The 20,828-nt window shown below is 44.0% G+C and overlaps 1 protein-coding gene across 1 annotated transcript in view; it reads right to left on the bottom strand.

Annotated features, from left to right (window-relative positions):
* The window catches only part of LOC144689990 (protein EFR3 homolog B-like), a 177,027-nt gene extending 160,487 nt beyond the window's left edge, over window positions 1–16,540 (bottom strand). Inside the window, exon 1 of the mRNA XM_078557529.1 lies at window positions 16,305–16,540. Coding sequence (XP_078413655.1) covers window positions 16,305–16,344 — 40 coding nt within the window. The 5' untranslated portion in view covers window positions 16,345–16,540. The remainder of the gene's footprint in view (window positions 1–16,304) is intronic.
* Between the last annotated feature and the right edge of the window lie 4,288 nt (window positions 16,541–20,828).

The raw sequence follows: 20,828 nt of genomic DNA, 5'->3' as shown, positions 1-20,828 counted from the left end.
GAGCTTTAGCACATCACGATCTTGATGTTTGTAGGTGACAATTGATGCTCATGAACAAACAGTGTCATTGAAAAGTACTTCTACATTTATTTTAAAACTTTGTAAAGGCTGAGATAAAAGGAGAGGACCTGTTAAAACTGATTGTCTGGTTTTGCTGCGATGTAACCCTTTCTCACACTGTGACAGAAAGATAGAAAAATGAAGGGACCAGCTAGTTAGCTATAATTTTAGCTCCACCACTCACTGGGTGGGCGGGGTTCGGTTGGCTCGATGGCCCAAGTGTGGTGCAGAATGACAGCAACAGTGCAGATTCAATCCTCGAACCAGCTGTTGTAATTCATGGTGATCTTGCCTCTTCGCCTTGCCGATGCTTGCAGTGTGACCCCCATCAAGCTACGAGGAGGCAAAATAGATGCCTTTGGGACTATGGCTGGATGAGATTAGTCACTGGGTTCCTTACATCATAAAATCATATAGCACAGAAGGTGATTCAGCCCAAATCAGACATTAACTAAGAAGGCAGAGCTATCCAATTAGTCCCACTCCCCCATGCTCTTTTCCTATAACTCTGCAAATTTCTCCTTTTCAAGTATTTAACAAGTGCCCTTTTGAAAATTACTGTTGAACCTGTTTCCATCACCCTTTCAGGCAGTGCATTTCTGATCACAACAATTTGATGTGTAAATAAATTCTCATCTCCCCTCTGGTTCTTTGGTCAATTTATTCTAAATATGTGTTCTCTGACTATTGACCTTCCTGCCAGTGCAAACAGCTTCTCCTCTTTAATCTATCAAATCATTCACAATTTTGAAAGCCACTATTAAATCTCCCCTTTACCTTCTCTAGTCTAAAGGGAACAATCCCAGTTTCTCCACAAATCTGGATTCTTTCATCCATGCTACCATTTGGTAAGTTTCCTCTATGGCCTTGCCATGATCTTGACCTCGTTGCTAAAGTGTGGAGCCTGATCTGAACACAATACACCTACTAGGGTCTAACCTGTGATTTTCAAAGTTAGTGGGTTTTTTGCTTTTGTCCTTTATGCATCAATTTAAAAAACACAGGAACCTGTACAATCTTTTGATAGCCTTCTCAATCTGTTCTGCCGCCTTCAAAGATTTGTGTACGTGAAATCCTAGGTCTCTCCCGTGTCAATCAAAAATCTGTCTAACTCAACCTGGAATATGTTCAATAACCCAGACTCCACTGCTTTCTGGTGGACGGGATGCCAAACAAGTGGGCTCCTTTGTCCTGGATGGTGTCAAGCTTCTTGAGTGTTGTTGGAGCTGCACTCATCCAGGCAAGTGCACAGTATTCCATCACGGTCCTGGCTTGTGGATTCCTAGTCTCTGACCTGCTGTTGTAGCCACAGTATTTATGTGGCTAGTCAAGTTCATTTTCTGGCCAATGGTAACCCCCACGATGTTGATAGTGGGGGATTCAGTGATTGTAATGCCATTGAATATCAAGGGGCAATGGTTAGATTCTCTCTTATTGAAGATGGTCATTGCCTGGCACATGTGTTACTTGCCGCTTGTCAGCCCAAGCCTCTATATTATCTGGGTCTTGTTGCATTTGGACAGGGACTGCTTCGGTATCTGAGGAGTCGCAAATGGTGCTGAACATTGTGCAATTGTCAGCGAACATCCCCACTTCTGACCTTATGATGGAAGGAAGGTCATTGATGAAGCAGCTGAAGATGGTTGGGCCAAGGACACTACCCTGAGGAACTCCAGCAGTGATGTCCTGGAACTGAGACGATTGACCTCCAACAACCACAACTATCTTCGTTTATGATAAATATGACTCCAACCAATGGAGAGTTTTCCCGCTGATTCCCATTGACTCCAGTTTTGCTCGGGATCCTCAATGCCACACTTGGTCAAATGCTGCCTTGTTGTCAAGGGCAGTCTCCCTCAACTCACTTCCGGAGTTCAGCTCCTTTGTCCATGTTTGAACCAAGGCTGTAATGAGGTCAGGAGCTTAGTGGCCCTGGCAGAACCCAAAATGAGCATCAGTGAGCAAGTTATTTCTGACCAAGTGCCACTATTAGCACTGCTGCTGACCACTTCCATCACCTTACTGATGAGGCCCAGCCTGTTCCACCGTTCCTCATAAGACATCCCCTGATGCCAGGAATCAGCTTGGTGAACCTTCTCTGAACTGCTTCCAATGCAAGAATATCCCTCCTTAAGTAAGGAGTCCAAAACCGTACACAATGCTCTATGTGCGGTCTCACCAATACCTTGTACAACTGCAGCAAAACTTCTCTATTATTATACCCCACCCCCTGAAATAAAGCCCACCATTCCACTTACATTCGTAATTACTTGCTGTATCTGCATGTTAACTTTTTTGTGCTTCATGTATAAGGACTCCAAGATGCCCCTGTACTGCAGTATTCTGCAGTTTCTCTATTTAAATAAGATTCTGCTTTACTGCTCTTCCAACCAAAGTGGACAACCTCACATTTTCCACATTACGCTCCATTGGCCAGTTTTTGGCCACTCACCAAACCTACTTGTGACCCTTTACAAACTCTTTGCATCATCTTCACGACTTGCTTTCCTATCTATCTTTGTATCAAATTTTGCTACAACTTAGTCTGTCTCTTCATCAAGGTCATTAACATGGATTGTAAACAGTTGAGGCCTCAACACTGATCCCTGTGGCATGCAACAAATACTTTGCTACAACTTAGTCTGTCTCTTCATCAAGGTCATTAACATGGATTGTAAACAGTTGAGGCCTCAACACTGATCCCTGTGGCATGCAGGCTGTAAGTGATGCAGCGCAGGTTAGCTTTAAGCAGCACAGGTTAACTTTAAACATTGCAGGTTAGCTACATGCAGGGCAGGTTAACTTTATGCAGCGCAGGTTAGCTTTAAGCAGTGTAGGTTAGCTTTAAGCAGTGCAGGTTAGCTACATGCAGTGCAGGTTAACTTTATGCAGCGCAGGTTAGCTTTAAGCAGCGCAGGTTAGCTTTAAGCAGCGCAGGTTAACTTTAATCAGCACAGGTTAACTTTAAGCAGCGCAGGTTAAATTTAAGCAGCGCAGGTTAAATTTAAGCAGCACAGATTAACTTTAAGCAGCGCAGGTTAAATTTAAGCAGCGCAGGTTAACTTTAAACAGCGCAGGTTAGGTTTAAGCAGCGCAGGTTAACTTTAAGCAGCATAGTTTATGTTTGATAAGAGCATGTTAACTTTATGCAGTGCAGCTTAGGTTTAAGCAGCGCAGGTTAATTTTAAGCAGCGCAGGTTAGGTTTAAGAAGCGCAGGTTAGGTTTAAGAAGCGCAGGTTAACTTTAAGCAGCGCAGGTTAGGTTTAAGCAGCACAGGTTAAATTTAAGCAGCGTAGGTTAAATTTAAGCAGCGCAAGCTAACTTTAAGCAGCGCAGGTTAACTTTAAGCAGCGCAGGTTAGCTTTAAGCAGCGCAGGTTAACTTTAAGCAGCACAGGTTAAATTTAAGCAGCGCAGGTTAACTTTAAGCAGCGCAGGTTAACTTTAAGCAGCACAGGTTAAATTTAAGCAGCGCAGGTTAACTTTAAGGAGCGCAGGTTAGCTTTAAGCAGCGCAGGTTAAATTTAAGCAGTGCAGCTTAACTTTAAGCAGCGCAGGTTAATTTAAGCAGCGCAGGTTAGCTGTAAGCAGCACTGGTTAAATTTAAGCAGCACAGGTTAGCTTTAAGCAGCGCAGTTTAACCTTATGCAGTGCAGGTTAGGTTTAAGCAGCGCAGGTTAACTTTAAGCAGCACAGGTTAAATTTAAGCAGCGCAGGTTAGCTTTAAACAGCGCAGGTTGGGTTTGAGCAAGGCAGGTTAATTTAAGCAGCGCAGGTTAGGTTTAAGCAGCGCAGGTTAACGTTAAGCAGCGCAGGTTAACTTTAAGCAGTGCAGCTTAACTTTAAGCAGCACAGGTTAAATTTAAGCAGCGCAGGTTAAATTTATGCAGCGCAGGTTAAATTTATGCAGCGCAGGTTAATGTTAAGCAGCGCAGGTTAGCTTTAAGCAGCGAAGGTTAGCTTTAAGCAGCACAGGTTAGCTGTAAGCAGCGCAGGTTAATTTAAGCAGCGCAGGTTAATTTAAGCAGCGCAGGTTAGCTGTAAGCAGCGCTGGTTAAATTTAAGCAGCACAGGTTAGCTTTAAGCGGCGCAGGTTAACCTTATGCAGCGCAGGTTAGGTTTAAGCAGCGCAGGTTAACTTTAAGCAGCACAGGTTAAATTAAAGCAGCGCAGGTTAGCTTTAAACAGCGCAGGTTGGGTTTGAGCAAGGCAGGTTAATTTAAGCAGCGCAGGTTAGGTTTAGGCAGCGCAGGTTAACGTTAAGCAGCGCAGGTTAACTTTAAGCAGTGCAGCTTAACTTTAAGCAGCGCAGGTTAAATTTAAGCAGTGCAGGTTAACTTTATGCAGCGCAGGTTAACGTTAAGCAGTGCAGGTTAGCTGTAAGCAGCGCAGGTTAAATTTAAGCAGCGCAGGTTAACTTTAAGCAGTGCAGGTTAATTTTAAGCAGCGCAGGTTAGCTTTAAGCAGCACAGGTTAGCTTTAAGCAGCACAGGTTAGCTGTAAGCAGCGCAGGTTAAATTTAAGCAGCGCAGGTTAACTTTAAACAGTGCAGGTTAACTTTAAACAGTGCAGGATAGTTTTAAGCAGTGCAGGTTAACTTTATGCAGCACAGGTTAACTTTATGCAGCGCGGGTTAGCTTTAAGCAGCCCAGGTTAACTTTAAGTAGTACAGTTTAGCTTTAAGCAGCGCAGGTTAACTCTAAGCAGCGCAGGTTAACTTTAAGCAGCGCAGGTTAACTTTAAGCAGCACAGGTTAAATTTAAGCAGCGCAGGTTAAATTTAAGCAGCGCAGGTTAGCTTTAAACAGCGCAGGTTGGGTTTGAGCAAGGCAGGTTAATTTAAGCAGCGCAGGTTAGGTTTAGGCAGCGCAGGTTAACGTTAAGCAGCGCAGGTTAACTTTAAGCAGTGCAGGTTAACTTTAAGCAGCGCAGGTTAAATTTAAGCAGCGCAGGTTAACTTTATGCAGCGCAGGTTAACGTTAAGCAGTGCAGGTTAGCTGTAAGCAGCGCAGGTTAAATTTAAGCAGCGCAGGTTAACTTTAAGCAGTGCAGGTTAATTTTAAGCAGCGCAGGTTAGCTTTAAGCAGCGCAGGTTAGCTTTAAGCAGCACAGGTTAGCTTTAAGCAGCACAGGTTAGCTGTAAGCAGCGCAGGTTAAATTTAAGCAGCGCAGGTTAACTTTAAACAGTGCAGGTTAACTTTAAACAGTGCAGGATAGTTTTAAGCAGTGCAGGTTAACTTTATGCAGCACAGGTTAACTTTATGCAGCGCGGGTTAGCTTTAAGCAGCCCAGGTTAACTTTAAGCAGCCCAGGTTAACTTTAAGTAGTACAGTTTAGCTTTAAGCAGCGCCGGTTAACTCTAAGCAGCGCAGGTTAACTTTAAGCAGCGCAGGTTAACTTTAAGCAGCACAGGTTAAATTTAAGCAGCGCAGGTTAACTTTAAGTAGTACAGTTTAGCTTTAAGCAGCGCAGGTTAACTCTAAGCAGCGCAGGTTAACTTTAAGCAGCGCAGGTTAACTTTAAGCAGCGCAGGTTAACTTTAAGCAGCGCAGGTTAAATTTAAGCAGCGCAGGTTAAATTTAAGCAGCGCAGGTTGGCTTTAAACAGCGCAGGTTAGGTTTAAGCAAGGCAGGTTAATTTAAGCAGCGCAGATTAACTTTAAGAAGTGCAGCTTAACTTTAAGCAGCGTAGGTTAACTTTAAGAAGCGCAGGTTAACTTTATGCAGCGCAGGTTAACTTTAAGCAGCACAGGTTAAATTTTAGCAGCAGAGCTTAGGTTTAAGCAGCGCAGGTTTACTTTAAGAAATGCCGTTTAGGTTTAAGCAGCGCATGTTATCTTTAACCAGCGCTGGTTAACTTTAAGCAGTGCAGGTTAACTTTATGCAGCACAGGTTAACTTAATGCAGTGCAGCTTAGCTTTAAGCAGCACAAGTTAACTTTAAGCAGCGCAGGTTATGTTCAAGCAGCGCAGGTTATGTTTAAGCAGCGCAGGTTATGTTTAAGCAGCGCAGGTTAACTTTCTGCAGCACAGGTTAACTTTCTGTAGCACAGGCTAACTTTAAGAAGAGTAGGTTAACTTTAAGCAGTGCAGGTTAGATTTATGCAGCGCAGGTTTATTTAAGCAGCGCAGGTTAGGTTTAAGCAGCGCAGGTTAAGTTTAAGATGCGCAGATTCACTTTAAACAGCGCAGATTAACTTTAAACAACGCAGATTAACTTTAAGCAGTGCAGATTAACGTTAAACAGCGCAGGTTAACTAAACTGCGCAGGTTAGCTTTAAGCAGTGCGGGTTAACTTTATGCAGCGCAGATTAACTTTATGCAGCACAGGTTAACTTTAAGCAGCGCAGGTTAGGTTTAAGCAGGGCAGGTCAACTTTAATCAGCGCAGGTTAACTTTAAGCAAAGCAGGTAAACTTTAAGCAGCGTAGGTTACGTTTAGGCAGGGCAGCTTAGCTTTAAGCAACGCAGGTTAAATTTAAGCAGAGCAGGTTAGCTTTAAGCAGCGCAGGTTAGCTGTAAGCAGCGCAGGTTAACTTTAAGCAGCGCAGTTTAAATTTAAGCAGCGCAGGTTAAATTTAAACAGCGCAGGTTAGCTTTAAGCATCGCAGGTGAACTCAATGCTGCGCAGGTTAGGTTTAAGCAGCGCAGGTTAACTTTAAGCAGCGAAGGTTAACTTCAAGCATCGCAGGTTAGGTTTAAGCAGCGCAGGTTAACTTCAAGCAGTGCAGCTGAGGTTTAAGCAGCGCAGGTTAACTTTAAGCAGCGCAGGTTAATTTTATGTAGTGCAGTTTATATGTGATAAGAGCATGTTAACTTTATGCAGTGCAACTTAGGTTTAAGTAGCGCAGGTTAACTTTAAGCAGCACAGTTTATGTTTGATAAGAGCATGTTAACTTTATGCAGTGCAGCTTAGGTTTAAGCAGCGCAGGTTAACTTTAAGCAGCGCAGGTTAACTTTAAGCAGCACAGGTTAACTTTAAGCAGCGCAGGTTAGGTTTAGGCAGGGCAGCTCAGGTTTAAGCAACGCAGGTTAAATTAAAGCAGAGCAGGTTAGCTTTAAGCAGCGCAGGTTAGCTGTAAGCAGCACAGGTTAACTTTAAGCAGCGCAGGTTAACTTTAAGCAGCGCAGTTTAAATTTAAGCAGCGCAGTTTAAATTTAAGCAGCGCAGGTTAAATTTAAACTGCGCAGGTTAAATTTAAACAGCGCAGGTTAACTCTAAGGATCGCAGGTGAACTCAATGCTGCGCAGGTTAGCTTTATGCAGCGCAGGTTAACTTTAAGCAGCACAGGTTAGCTTTAAGCAGCGCAGGTTAGGTTAAAGCAATGCAGGTTAATTTAAGCAGCGCAGGTTAGGTTTAATCAGCGCAGTTTGACGTTAGGCAGCGCAGGTTAACTTTAAGCAGTGCAGGTTAGCTTTAAGCATCGCAGGTTAGCTGTAAGCAGTGCAGGTTAAATTTAAGCAGCACAGGTTAAATTTTAGCAGCGCAGGTTAACTTTATGCAGCGCAGGTTAACTTTATGCAGCGCAGGTTAACTTTAAGCAGCGCAGGTTTGGTATAACAGCGCAGGTTAGGTTTAAGCAGCGCTGTTTAACGTTAAGCAGCGCAGGTTAACTTTAAGCGGCGCAGGTTAACTTTAAGCGGCGCAGGTTAACTTCAAGCATCGCAGGTTAGGTTTAAGCAGCGCAGGTTAACTTTAAGCAGCGCAGGTTAACTTTAAGCAGCGCAGGTTAAATTTAAGCAGCGCAGGTTAACTTTAAGCAGCACAGGTTAAATTTAAGCAGCGCAGGTTAACTTTAAGCAGCGCAGGTTACATTTAAGCAGCGCAGCTTAAATTTAAGCAGTGCAGCTTAACTTTAAGCAGCGCACGTTAATTTAAGCAGCGCAGGTTAGCTGTAAGCAGCTCTGGTTAAATTTAAGCAGCACAGGTTAGCTTTAAGCAGCGCAGGTTAACTTTATGCAGCGCAGGTTAACTTTATGCAGCACAGGTTAGGTTTAAGCAGAGCAGGTTAACTTTAAGCAGTGCAGGTTAGCTTTAAGCAGCGCAGGTTAGCTTTAAGCAGCGCAGGTTAGGTTTAAGCACAGCAGGTTAAATTTAAGCAGTGCAGCTTAAATTTAAGCAGCGCAGGTTAACTTTAAGGAGCGCAGGTTAGCTTTAAGCAGCGCAGGTTAAATTTAAGCAGTGCAGCTTAAATTTAAGCAGCGCAGCTTAAATTTAAGCAGCGCATGTCAGCTGTAAGCAGCGCTGGTTAAATTTAAGCAGCACAGGTTAGCTTTAAGCAGCGTAGGTTAACTTTATGCAGCGCAGGTTAGGTTTAAGCAGAGCAGGTTAACTTTAAGCAGTGCAGGTTAGCTTTAAACAGCGCAGGTTAAGTTTAAGCAGCGCAGGTTAACTTTAAGCAGCGCAGGTTAACTTTAAGCAGCTCTGGTTAAATTTAAGCAGCACAGGTTAGCTTTAAGCAGCGCAGGTTAACTTTATGCAGCGCAGGTTAACTTTATGCAGCACAGGTTAGGTTTAAGCAGAGCAGGTTAACTTTAAGCAGTGCAGGTTAGCTTTAAGCAGCGCAGGTTAGCTTTAAGCAGCGCAGGTTAGGTTTAAGCACAGCAGGTTAAATTTAAGCAGCGTAGGTTAACTTTAAGCAGCGCGGGTTAACTTTAAGCAGCGCAGGTTAAATTTAAGCAGCGCAGGTTAACTTTAAGGAGCGCAGGTTAGCTTTAAGCAGCGCAGGTTAAATTTAAGCAGTGCAGCTTAAATTTAAGCAGCGCAGCTTAAATTTAAGCAGCGCATGTCAGCTGTAAGCAGCGCTGGTTAAATTTAAGCAGCACAGGTTAGCTTTAAGCAGCGTAGGTTAACTTTATGCAGCGCAGGTTAGGTTTAAGCAGAGCAGGTTAACTTTAAGCAGTGCAGGTTAGCTTTAAACAGCGCAGGTTAGGTTTAAGCAGAGCAGGTTAAATTTAAGCAGCGCAGGTTAACTTTAAGCAGAGCAGGTTAAATTTAAGCTGCGCAGGTTAACTTTAAGCAGCGCAGGTTAACTTTATGCAGCGTAGGTTAACTTTATGCAGCGCAGGTTAGGTTTAAGCAGGGCAGGTTAACTTTAAGCAGTGCAGGTTAGCTTTAAGCAGCGCAGGTTAGGTTTAAGCAGCGCAGGTTAGGTTTAAGCAGCGCAGGTTAGGTTTAAGCAGCACAGGTTAACTTTAAGAAACGCAGGTTAACATTAAGCAGCGCAGGTTAAATTTAAGCAGTGCAGGTTAACTTTAAGCAGCGCAGGTTAAATTTAAGCAGCGCAGGTTAGGTTTAAGCAGCGCAGGTTAGATTTAAGCAGCGCAGGTTAGATTTAAGCAGCGCAGGTTAACTTTAAGCAGCACAGGTTAAATTTAAGCAGTGCAGTTTAAATTTAAGCAGCGCAGGTTAGGTTTAAGCAGCGCAGGTTAAATTTAAGCAGTGCAGGTTAAATTTAAGCAGCACAGGTTAGGTTTAAGCAGCGCAGGTTAACTTTAAGCTGCGCAGGTTAGCTTTAAGCAGCGCAGGTTAGCTTTAAGCAGCGCAGGTTAAATTTAAGCAGCGCAGATTAGGTTTAAGCAGCGCAGGTTAACGTTCAGCAGCGCAGGTTAACTTTAAGCAGCGCAGGTTAACTTTAAGCAGCGCAGTTTATGTTTGATAAGAGCATGTTAACTTTATGCAGTGCAGCTTAGGTTTAAGCAGCACAGGTTAACTTTAAGCAGCGCAGGTTAGGTTTAATCAGCGCAGGTTAACTTTAAGCAGCGCAGGTTAGGTTTAAGCAGCACAGATTAACTTTAAGCAGCGCAGGTTAACTTTAAGCAGTACAGGTTAAATTTAAGCAGCGCAGCTTAACTTTAAGCAGCGCAGGTTAAATTTAAGCAGTGCAGCTTAACTTTAAGCAGTGCACGTTAACTTAAGCAGCGCAGGTTAACTTTAAGCAGCGCAGGTTAGCTGTAAGCAGCGCTGGTTAAATTTAAGCAGCACAGGTTAGCTTTAAGCAGCGCAGGTTAGCTTTAAGCAGCGCAGGTTAACTTTATGCAGCGCAGGTTAGGTTTAAGCAGAGCAGGTTAACTTTAAACAGTGCAGGTTAGCTTTAAGCAGCGCAGGTTAGGTTTAAGCAGAGCTGGTTAAATTTAAGCAGTGTAGGTTAAATTTAAGCAGCGCAGGTTAGTTTTAAGCAGAGCAGGTTAAATGTAAGTGGCGCAGGTTAACTTTAAGCAGAGCAGGTTAAATTTAAGCTGCGCAGGTTAACTTTAAGCAGCGCAGGTTAACTTTAAGCAGCGCAGGTTAACTTTAAGCAGCGCAGGTTAGGTTTAAGCAGAGCAGGTTAACTTTAAGCAGCGCAGGTTAACTTTAAGCAGCGTAGGTTAACTTTATGCAGCACAGGTTAGGTTTAAGCAGAGCAGGTTAACTTTAAGCAGCGCAGGTTAACTTTAAGCAGCGCAGGTTAACTTTAAGAAACGCAGGTTAACTTTAAGCAGCGCAGGTTAAATTTAAGCAGCGCAGGTTAACTTTGAGCAGCGCAGGTTAGATTTAAGCAGAGCAGGTTAGATTTAAGCAGCGCAGGTTAAATTTAAGCAGCGCAGTTTAACTTTAAGCAGCGCAGGTTAGCTTTAAGCAGCGCAGGTTAACTTTAAGCAGCGCAGGTTAACTTTAAGCAGCACTGGTTAAATTTAAGCAGCACAGGTTAAATTTAAGCAGTGCAGCTTAACTTTAAGCAGCGCAGGTTAATTTAAGCAGCGCGGGTCAACTTTAAGCAGTGCAGCTTAGCTTTAAGTAGCGCAGGTTAGGTTGAAGCAGCGCAGGTTAAATTTAAGCAGCGCAGGTTAACTTTAAGCAGCGCAGGTTAGCTTTAAGCAGCGCAGGTTAACTTTAAGCAGCGCAGGTTAACTTTAAGCAGCACTGGTTAAATTTAAGCAGCACAGGTTAAATTTAAGCAGTGCAGCTTAACTTTAAGCAGCGCAGGTTAATTTAAGCAGCACAGGTTAGCTGTAAGCAGCGCAGGTTAGGTGTAAGCAGCACTGGTTAAATTTAAGCAGAGCAGGTTAAATTTAAGCTGCGCAGGTTAACTTTAAGCAGCGTAGGTTAACTTTATGCAGAGCGGGTTAGGTTTAAGCAGCGCAGGTTAACTTTAAGCAGAGCAGGTTAGATTTAAGCAGCGTATGTTAACTTTAAGCAGCGCAGGATAGTTTTAAGCAGAGCAGTTTAAATTTAAGCTGCGCAGGTTAACTTTAAGCAGAGCAGGTTAAATTTAAGCTGCGCAGTTTAACTTTAAGCAACGTAGGTTAACTTTATGCAGCGCAGGTTAGGCTTAAGCAGAACAGGTTAACTTTAAGCAGTGCAGGTTAGCTTTAAGCAGCGCAGGTTAGGTTTAGTCAGCGCAGGTTAGGTTTAAGCAGCACAGCTTAAATTTAAGAAACGCTGGTTAACTTTAAGCAGCGCAGGTTAACTTTAAGCAGCGCAGGTTAACTTTAAGCAGTGCACCTTAGCTTTAAGTAGCGCAGGTTAGGTTGAAGCAGCGCAGGTTAACTTTAAGCAGCGCAGGTTAACTTTAAGCAGCACAGGTTAAATTTAAGCAGCACAGGTTAAATTTAAGCAGTGCAGATTAACTTTAAGCAGCGCAGGTTAATTTAAGCAGCGCAGGTTAGCTGTAAGCAGCACTGGTTAAATTTAAGCAGCGCAGGTTTACTTTAAGCTGCGCAGGTTTACTTTAAGCAGCGCAGGTTAGCTGTAAGCAGCGCAGGTTAACTTTAAGCAGCGCAGGTTAACTTTAAGCAGCGCAGTTTATGTTTGAAAAGAGCATGTTAACTTTATGCAGTGCAGCTTAGGTTTATGCAGCGCAGGTTAACTTTAAGCAGCGCAGATTAGGTTTAAGCAGCGCAGGTTAACGTTAAGCAGCGCAGGTTAGGTTTAAGCAGCGCAGCTTAACTTTAAGCAGCGCAGCTTAACTTTAAGCAGCTCAGGTTAAATTTAAGCAGCGCAGGTTAACTTTAAGCAGCGCAGGTTAACTTTAAGCAGCGCAGGTTAAATTTAAGCAGCGCAGGTTAGGTTTAAGCAGCGCAGGTTAACGTTCAGCAGCGCAGGATAACTTTAAGCAGCGCAGGTTAACTTTAAGCAGCGCAGGTTAACTTTATGGAGCGCAGGTTAACTTTAAGTAGCGCAGGTTAAATTTTTGCAGCGCAGGTTAACTTTAAGCAGCGCGGGTTAACTTTATGCAGCGCGGGTTAACTTTAAGCAGCGCAGGTTAGCTTTAAGCAGCGCAGGTTAACTTTATGCAGCGCAGGTTATCTTTAAGCAGCACAGGTTAACTTTAAGCAGCGCAGGTTAGCTTTAAGCAGCGCAGGTTAGCTTTAAGCAGCGCAGGTTAGCTTTAAGCAGCGCAGGTTAGCTTTAAGCAGCGCAGGTTAGCTTTAAGCAGCGCAGGTTAGCTTTAAGCAGCGCAGGTTAGCTTTAAGCAGTGCAGGTTAGCTTTAAGCAGCGCAGGTTAGCTTTAAGCAGTGCAGGTTAGCTTTAAGCAGCGCAGGTTAGCTTTAAGCAGCGCGGGTTAACTATAAGCAGCGCGGGTTAACTTTAAGCAGTGCAGATTAAATTTAAGCAGCGCAGGTTAGCTTTAAGCAGCACAGGTTAGCTTTAAGCAGCGCAGGTTAGGTTTAAGCAGCACAGGTTAGCTTTAAGCAGCACAGGTTAGCTTTATGCAGCGCGGGTTAGCTTTAAGCAGTGCAGGTTAGGTTTAAGCAGCGCAGGTTAGCTTTAAGCAGCGCAGGTTAGCTTTAAGCAGTGCAGGTTAGCTTTAAGCAGCGCAGGTTAGCTTTAAGCAGTGCAGGTTAGCTTTAAGCAGCGCAGGTTAGCTTTAAGCAGCGCAGGTTAGCTTTAAGCAGCGCAGGTTAGCTTTAAGCAGCGCGGGTTAACTATAAGCAGCGCGGGTTAACTTTAAGCAGTGCAGATTAAATTTAAGCAGCGCAGGTTAGCTTTAAGCAGCACAGGTTAGCTTTATGCAGCGCGGGTTAGCTTTAAGCAGTGCAGGTTAGGTTTAAGCAGCGCAGGTTAGCTTTAAGCAGTGCAGGTTAACTTTAAGCAGTGCAGGTTAGCTGTAAGCAGTGCAGGTTAGCTTTAAGCAGCGCAGGTTAGCTTTAAGCAGTGCAGGTTAACTTTAAGCAGTGCAGGTTAGCTGTAAGCAGTGCAGGTTAGGTTTAAGCAGCGCAGGTTAGCTTTAAGCAGTGCAGGTTAACTTTAAGCAGCGCAGGTTAGCTTTAAGCAGTGCAGGTTAGCTGTAAGCAGCACAGGTTAGCTTTAAGCAGTGCAGGTTAGCTTTAAGCAGCGCAGGTTAGCTTTAAGCAGCGCAGGTTAGCTGTAAGCAGTGCAGGTTAGGTTTAAGCAGTGCAGGTTAGCTTTAAGCAGCGCAGGTTAGCTGTAAGCAGTGCAGGTTAGCTGTAAGCAGTGCAGGTTAGGTTTAAGCAGTGCAGGTTAGCTTTAAGCAGCGCAGGTTAGCTGTAAGCAGTGCAGGTTAGCTGTAAGCAGCGCAGGTTAGCTGTAAGCAGTGCAGGTTAGCTGTAAGCAGCGCTAGGAAGTTACAATTCTGGGCCTCCTGCTTATTTCACGCAGCCAATCAACAATGCGGTTCGCAGAAATCATTTTGTTGAGCAGGCAGTATGACGTTATTGTGTTGACGGCATTGCTGGTGCAGGCTTATCGCATTTTGTGATTCCCACGGATGTTTCTAGGTACTGTTTAATTTAGACTGCATTCTAATATTCCCTGCCAAGCCCCTTAATAATTTTAATAGAATCTATCAGCCATCTCTTCTCTAGAGGAAATACTCCCAGATCATTCAGTATTTCCTGACAGTCATAACCTCTCAGTTCTTGTATCATCCTTGCAATTTTTTTGCCACATGTGCAGTGCCTCTTTATCCTTTGAGTATGAAGGAGACCAGAGCTGTCCAGAGTACTCTAAACGTGCTTTAACCATGGTTCTATGTAAGTTTAATTAATCTTCTCTGCTTTTGAATTCTGTGCCCCTAGAAATGAACCCGTGTTTAATTTTCATCTTTTATAGTTTTGTTAACCTGCCTTGCTACTTTTAATGATTTGTGAACCTGCTCTCCTACATCCCTTTGCTCCTTTACAGTATTCAGATTCTTATTTTCCAAGGAGTAGGTGGCCTCCCTCCTACTGAAATGCATGACCTTACATACCAGATACTCTGCACCTTATCCATGTTGTAAGTACCTGGGAGTATTTGACTTAACAGTACAGAGCAAGGGTTAGGTATTAAAAAAAGGCACGTAATAATATAGCGCCTTTCACAACCTCAGGATATATCAAAGTGCTTTACAGCCAATGAAATACTTTTGAAGTGCAATCACTGATTTTAATGTATGAACACAATGTCGAGGGAGCTTTACTCTGGCTGGGACTGTTTGGTTGGACAGTGTAGAGGGAGCTTTACTCTGTACTTAGCCAGCGCTAGATCACCTGAATGTCTTCTTGCCAACAAGGGATCAGGAATGTTGAAAATGTTCCCGTTATGGAAAGTTGCTACTATGAATCCCATTTTCATCCATTGCTGCTCTCCATTGGAGGCCATACCACCCTGAGGCTCAAAGCGGGCCAACCTGCTCTCAGGCTTGTTACAATGCCAGTAACCAGGAATTGCAATGCTGCAGTCAGGGAATGATGCTCAGACAACAACAACTTATATTTATATACCAAGACTGCCTCCTTTCTACCCAGAGAAGCTACTACAGCATCACATGAAAGATCAGCAGCTAACAGCACTGTGGGTGTACCTACACAGGATAGACTGCAGTGGTTCAAGAAGGTGGCTCACCACCACCTTCTCAAGGGCATTTAGGATGGGCAACAAATGCTGGCCCAGCCAGCGACATTCACATTTAATGAAAGAATAACAAAACTCAACCATCTGTTCCACCATTCTTTTGATCATTTTTTTACTTCCTGAAAATGCTGATTCCTCTCTACAGTCATAGATCTGCCTGTCAGAATCCAATACCTCACTCAAGTAACCATTCTTCAAGTGTGAGCCTAGACAGGCAGCGTGCTAGTGGAGTGTGGAGTGCATCACAGTTGAGCTTGATACTGTCCTCACCTAATATTTACACACACACTCTTTTCAGGAAGTACTGGATAGCGGGCAGGACCAGGAATCCTATCCTGGGGCACCTGAGTAAACTGTGGTAGTCCTAATGCCCTTTCTGGCTCAAATCAGCTTGGCATGGCTCATCTCCTTGCTGGATTTATGGGGAATCTGCGTTACTGCAGCTTGAAGTTAGAGCAGTGCCATTGTGCTGCCAATTGTATACATATGATGTAACTCACCAGATGTGAGCCACTGCAGCTACCTTACAAACACATTTTAAAAATACTTCATATGCAACAATGTAAAACTTAATAGATAGGAGGTCTGCAAAACAAGAATATTATTTCATTCAGGAACTATCAATAAACAGTAATGTATTATCAAAGTGGCTTGAAATATATTGGCTTATTTTTCATTTTTATTTTGCTAATATCAGGCCTGGACTCTCATAGGATCATTAGTTCAAGCCTTACCGTACATCTTACAGCAGACTATTCCATCTTTCCCTCAATCCCAGGCATCTGAAAGAATTTAATCTCTCCAAGAAATGATGGAAACAGATGACCTTAGCTCCTGTGTGATGCCAGCAGTGGTCCTGATGAATGCTGAATGACAGACACACACAGACCTTTCATTCACCACAGTCAACAAGGGATGAATGAAGGAGGAATCATTGATGCAGTGGTATTCCTTTCTTCCTCTCTGGGGAGAGTGTATTAAGTCTCACAGTCCTTGATACAATGCTTCTGCACTGCATGCATTACATCAGCAGCTTCTTCCTGGCAGACACACCACTTATTCTGAGGAGGGGGGGTTGGTGTAGGGAGCAGGATTCTCAGTGCAGTTAAAACGCACTTCATACAGGGAACGAACATAGAGAAGACTGTCATTAATCAAACCCTAAGCAGTGATATTGTAGCCTCTTTTATCCCCAAAATATCATCCATCATTTATTCAAAATCTCCTTTGAATGCCTTGCATTGTGTATGATAGAGACTGTCTTCGACTGTTATTTACAGTAAATGACAGTCCCCTCCACCACTGCAATCTTACTGTTTAATGTGGAGACAGGCACAGAATGGGAGAGTTAGGAGGCAACCATTAGGAGGACAGAGACTGCAAAATACTTGTCATTTTTAAATACTTACCATTTCCAACATGGTGGTCAGCAATTCCACAGCAGTCCATGAGGAATGCTACTATGTGTGCTCGCTGGCATTCCAATAAACCTGAGTGTTGGGTTTCACTTGGCAAAGAAGAAAGCACTTTGAAGAGGGATCAAAAGCAACAAGCCAGCACTGATCTCTCCCGATGTCTGCAATGCTGCTATTGTACTGTCAGTTGGAAGATTTCTGGATTCAACAGAGCAGGGAGCACAGCTTTATATTCCAGCCTTCTCCCTCCGCCTTCCTCTTTCTCCCTTCAAGGGCGTTGTGATACCAGTGACACACTTAGACCAATTTCCAATCCTTTCACACTCGCATACACACAAATAATAGGTTTCCGAGCACAACTTGGAATGTAACATACATCACAATCTCGCACTGAGAGTAACTCCTATCTGGAAAATCAGCATTAACTTTTTAAATTTTAATTTTACATCAGAGGCTGCGTAGTACAGACAGACCCGATTCAGCTGAATGGCAAAATAACTGCACAACACAACACACACATAGTAAAACCCAGTGTTCACTACTGCAGTGCTTAAATCTAACACATACACAATAGCTGCATTATTTAAAAATAACACCAGTAAAAGAAAGCCAGGGTTAACCAGTTCAATCCTCTCAACCTCCTATTTCTCTGCAAAGAAAATGTTCATTAATCGCTTCATACCCGACCTACACCACCACAGGGGGAGACATTTACCTATGAAATTCATTGGCCCCAATATTAATCTGAAGACAGTTTCCAAACTGGGAAGTGGTGTGGGGTGAGGGGGGGACGGGTGGCAGGGGGAGTTGTGTGGGCAAAGCCCCCATGTCAACTCAGGAGGTCAGGAACTGCAATTGCAACTGAATTAAAGCAATGATTTCTGATTTGTGGGTTTCACTACTCAGAGCTACGTAGTGGGTCTGATGCATATTTGCAATGTATTTAAAGGGAGAATTTCACCAGATGGAAATTGAAGGTTTTCACAATGCATGGTGCATGTAGAGGGAGGCCAGCACCCAGAGTCAAAGACACCTCTTTGGAATTACTGCTGGATGCCGTCAGGAGCAGAAGGACTGGATTCCCCAGCAATGGAAGGACAAGCCTGCTGCTCTCATCAAGAAAATATGGTTGGAGGTGGTTGCGGAGGTGAACAGCAGGAAGATTGTGCCACAGTCTTGGACACCATATAAGGAGCAATTAAATGACCTAATCAGGTCAGGAAATGTGCCTACATTTGCTAATTTACCTACATCCCGTTTTTTAAGCCTTCCCCATCTTTCACTCTGTCTTGCCAAGCATACCTTAACAGCACCCAGCCATCACTTACTATGCACTTCATCACTTCCCCATTTATTCATCACTGTTGCCACTCACTCCATTCCTTATGTAATGTGATGCGCCTGTCTGATAGTCAATCTCACTGAATATACCGTCCATCTACACTAATTCAATAGTCTGTTTTCTCGCCCCTTGTAGAATTGACTGTAAAATGCAAGGGAGATGAAGAGGACTGGTGGTGGCCCAGCACAAATAGTCCAGCTGATAGATGCAGAGGAAGTGGCCCTTAATGTAAAAGGCACAACTGTGTCCCTTTCTGTCAGAGAGGTTTGAGACAAGGATTTCGCAGATGGCTGGTGGCACAATTTCAAATATCTCTTAACATAAGAGATTAACATTAAGAAGGCTGAGAATTCTGATTGTCAATATTGTGACATTCTCACCGCTAAATCATATCTCTTTTGTCATCCAGGGTCTTCCCGTACACAGGAATTGTCACAGGATATTTGAAAGGATGATTTCTCAGAAAACCTCATTCTTTCTGAGGGTGTATTGTCACAGGATGTCCAACCTGTCATGACTCACTGGGGATAGTGCACTGTTGTATCAAACCCCACTGCTCCCTGAGCCGTGACAAATGGGAGAAGTTTGATTAGACCACCAAATTAATTTAGGTTAAAAGAACACAAGCACCAGGTTTGTAAACTTAACAAGTAAATAACTGTTTATTAAATAAATTGCTTGTAACCAGTGGCAAAAGAAAGAAATATGAGCTGCTAACTTTTAACTCTATAGCTTAAACTCTACCCCTTCTTAAACCCCTATACACACACACACACACACACACACACACACACACACACACATAAGACACACAAAACATGGATTTTAAGTGTGAGATAAAACAATTCAATAGCACCAATCCCGAGTTCAGGATTAGATGGGTTGACTTTGATTGCGGTTTTCCAAATTCCTTCCCGGTTGTTATGGCTGACACGGGTGGTCTCCCAGCACGCGCAGTCTGTGGTTCTCTGGTTGAAACTTGCTTTTAATGTCTCCTCTGGTGATGTTTCCCCTTTCCCTCCTGACAAGGGTTTCTCAAAGAAAATAGGATACAGCGATGTGAGAAATAGCCAGCTAGCTACTATGGCAGGATTAGCAGAGTCTTACAAAACACAGGAGAGAGAGGTTTCAGGTCTTTACTCTTTTCAGGCTATGAGCTGATCTACTGCACTATTCTCACACAAAACCAGGCCACTTGGTCAGGAGCCAATCAAAAAGCTGTCGCTAGACAGTTCCCTCTTAAACCGGGTCTCCTTTCCAGCACCATTCTGTCCAACCTGGCACACACTGTTCCAGGACATAGCAACATTGTAGATTTTCTTCTTCCTGCTCTAATGGACATCTCTTTAAACTGCAGCCATGGTAGTTTTTAAAGCCACAGTCCAATCTTAATAAAAAATATGTTCTTTACAAATCACACAACAGTGCAAACACTCGCACTTCATGGGCCCACTTAGACAGTTAGTTGTATTTTCACCTAGTGATTCATGAGCAGACTGTTGGCAGGAACATCTGTGGAGGAGCCACTTTGGGGAATGCAATCCTCTCGTAAGAACTTAAGAAACAGGAGGAGGACTAAGCCTGCTCCGCCTTCAATACAGTCATAGCTGATTTTCGACCTTAACTCCATCTTCTTGCGTTATCCCCAGATCCCACGATTCCCTTCGTATCCAAAAATCCATTGATCTCTGTCATGAATATGCTCAACAACTGAGCATCCACAGACCCCTGGGGTAGAGAATTCCAAAGATGCACAACCCTCTGAGAAAATTCCTCCTCATCACAGTCCTAAATGATCGACCCATACCATGTGATAAGGAGTGGAATCTTGTGGCGAGTTTGGTGGTGGGAGAGGCATTTAAATAGATGGGAGGGTGGGGACCCCACCATCTTTCCTCCTCCACCTCGATTAAGTCCGTGGTGCCTTCCCGCCCCACCAATTGAGGCCCTTAATGTCCACTTAAGGACAACATCATGCCGCCACTGGGTATTAACCCAGAGGCAGGCAGGGTACTTGCCAAGCGGGGAACACAACAAGCAAACCCTGATGTGTTTGCTTGCGGAATCCTGGAAGGGAAGGGTTGGGGTGGGGGTGAGGGGAGAGCTCCCTCATTCAAAGACACTTGAGGGACCTGGCATCAGGAAGGGGGGAGTCGCTGAGAGCCATTCCCAAGCCCTTACTGCATCCCTACGCCTGCCCCCAACTCCACCTTGTGACCACCCCCAAAATCCCCTGACATCACTCACCTCTGGCCTGGGTCCCTCCCTGATCCAAGGCCTCAGTGGGTATTCTAACAGCAACAGCCACCGCCTCCCAGTGGTGCTGCTGTTCAATAGAGTGGCCAGAACTTTCACCCCTACATCCTTGATCCCGGGGAAGGGCACTCTCAGACCTGTCAATTGTCTGATTGAGACGCGGGCCTTCTTGAAAAATGCCAATGTGGGGCTTTCACCTGTTCTCCAGCCGGCAGGCAAGAGACCTGTTGCCTCTACAAGATTCTGCCAAGGAATCTTGACTCTTCAACCAGGGGAAACAGCCTCTGGGCATCTAGCCAATCAAACCTACTCAAAAACTTATATGTTTCAATGAGATCAACTCTCACTCTTCTAAAGACTAGACAGTATAAGACCATTCTACTTAACCTCTTATTGGCTTATATAAGTTATAATTTATTCATTCATGGGTTGATTGGATCACTGGCTAGGCCAGCATTTATTGCCCACCTCTAATTGGGGAGTCAGGAGGTGAATTATTCTGCACAAAATTCCCAGTCTCTCACCTGCACTTGTAGCCACAGTATTTATGTGGCTGGTCTGATTATGTTTCTGATCAGTAGTAACCCCCGGGATGCTGATGATGGGGGGGATTCAGTGATAGTAATTCTGTTAATGTTAAGGGGATGAGATTAGATTCTCTCTAATTGGAGATGGTCATTGCCTGGCACTTGTGTTCTGCAAATATTTCTTACAACTTATCAGCATAAGCCTGCATGCAGGTTTCTGCCTTTGGGCATGGACTGCTTCAGTATCTGAGGAGCCACGAATGGTGCTGAACATTGTGCAATCATCAGCGAACATCCCCAATGATAGAGGGAAGGTCATTGATGAAACAGCTGAAGATGGTTTGACCTATGACACTACCCTGAGGAACTCCTGCAGTGATGTCCTGGGACTAA

This window comes from Cetorhinus maximus, chromosome 14, assembly GCF_964194155.1.
Source record: "Cetorhinus maximus chromosome 14, sCetMax3.hap1.1, whole genome shotgun sequence".
NCBI lineage: Eukaryota > Metazoa > Chordata > Chondrichthyes > Lamniformes > Cetorhinidae > Cetorhinus > Cetorhinus maximus.
The sequence above is the reverse complement of the archived record's forward strand: the minus strand, read 5'-3'. Positions and strand labels throughout refer to the sequence as shown.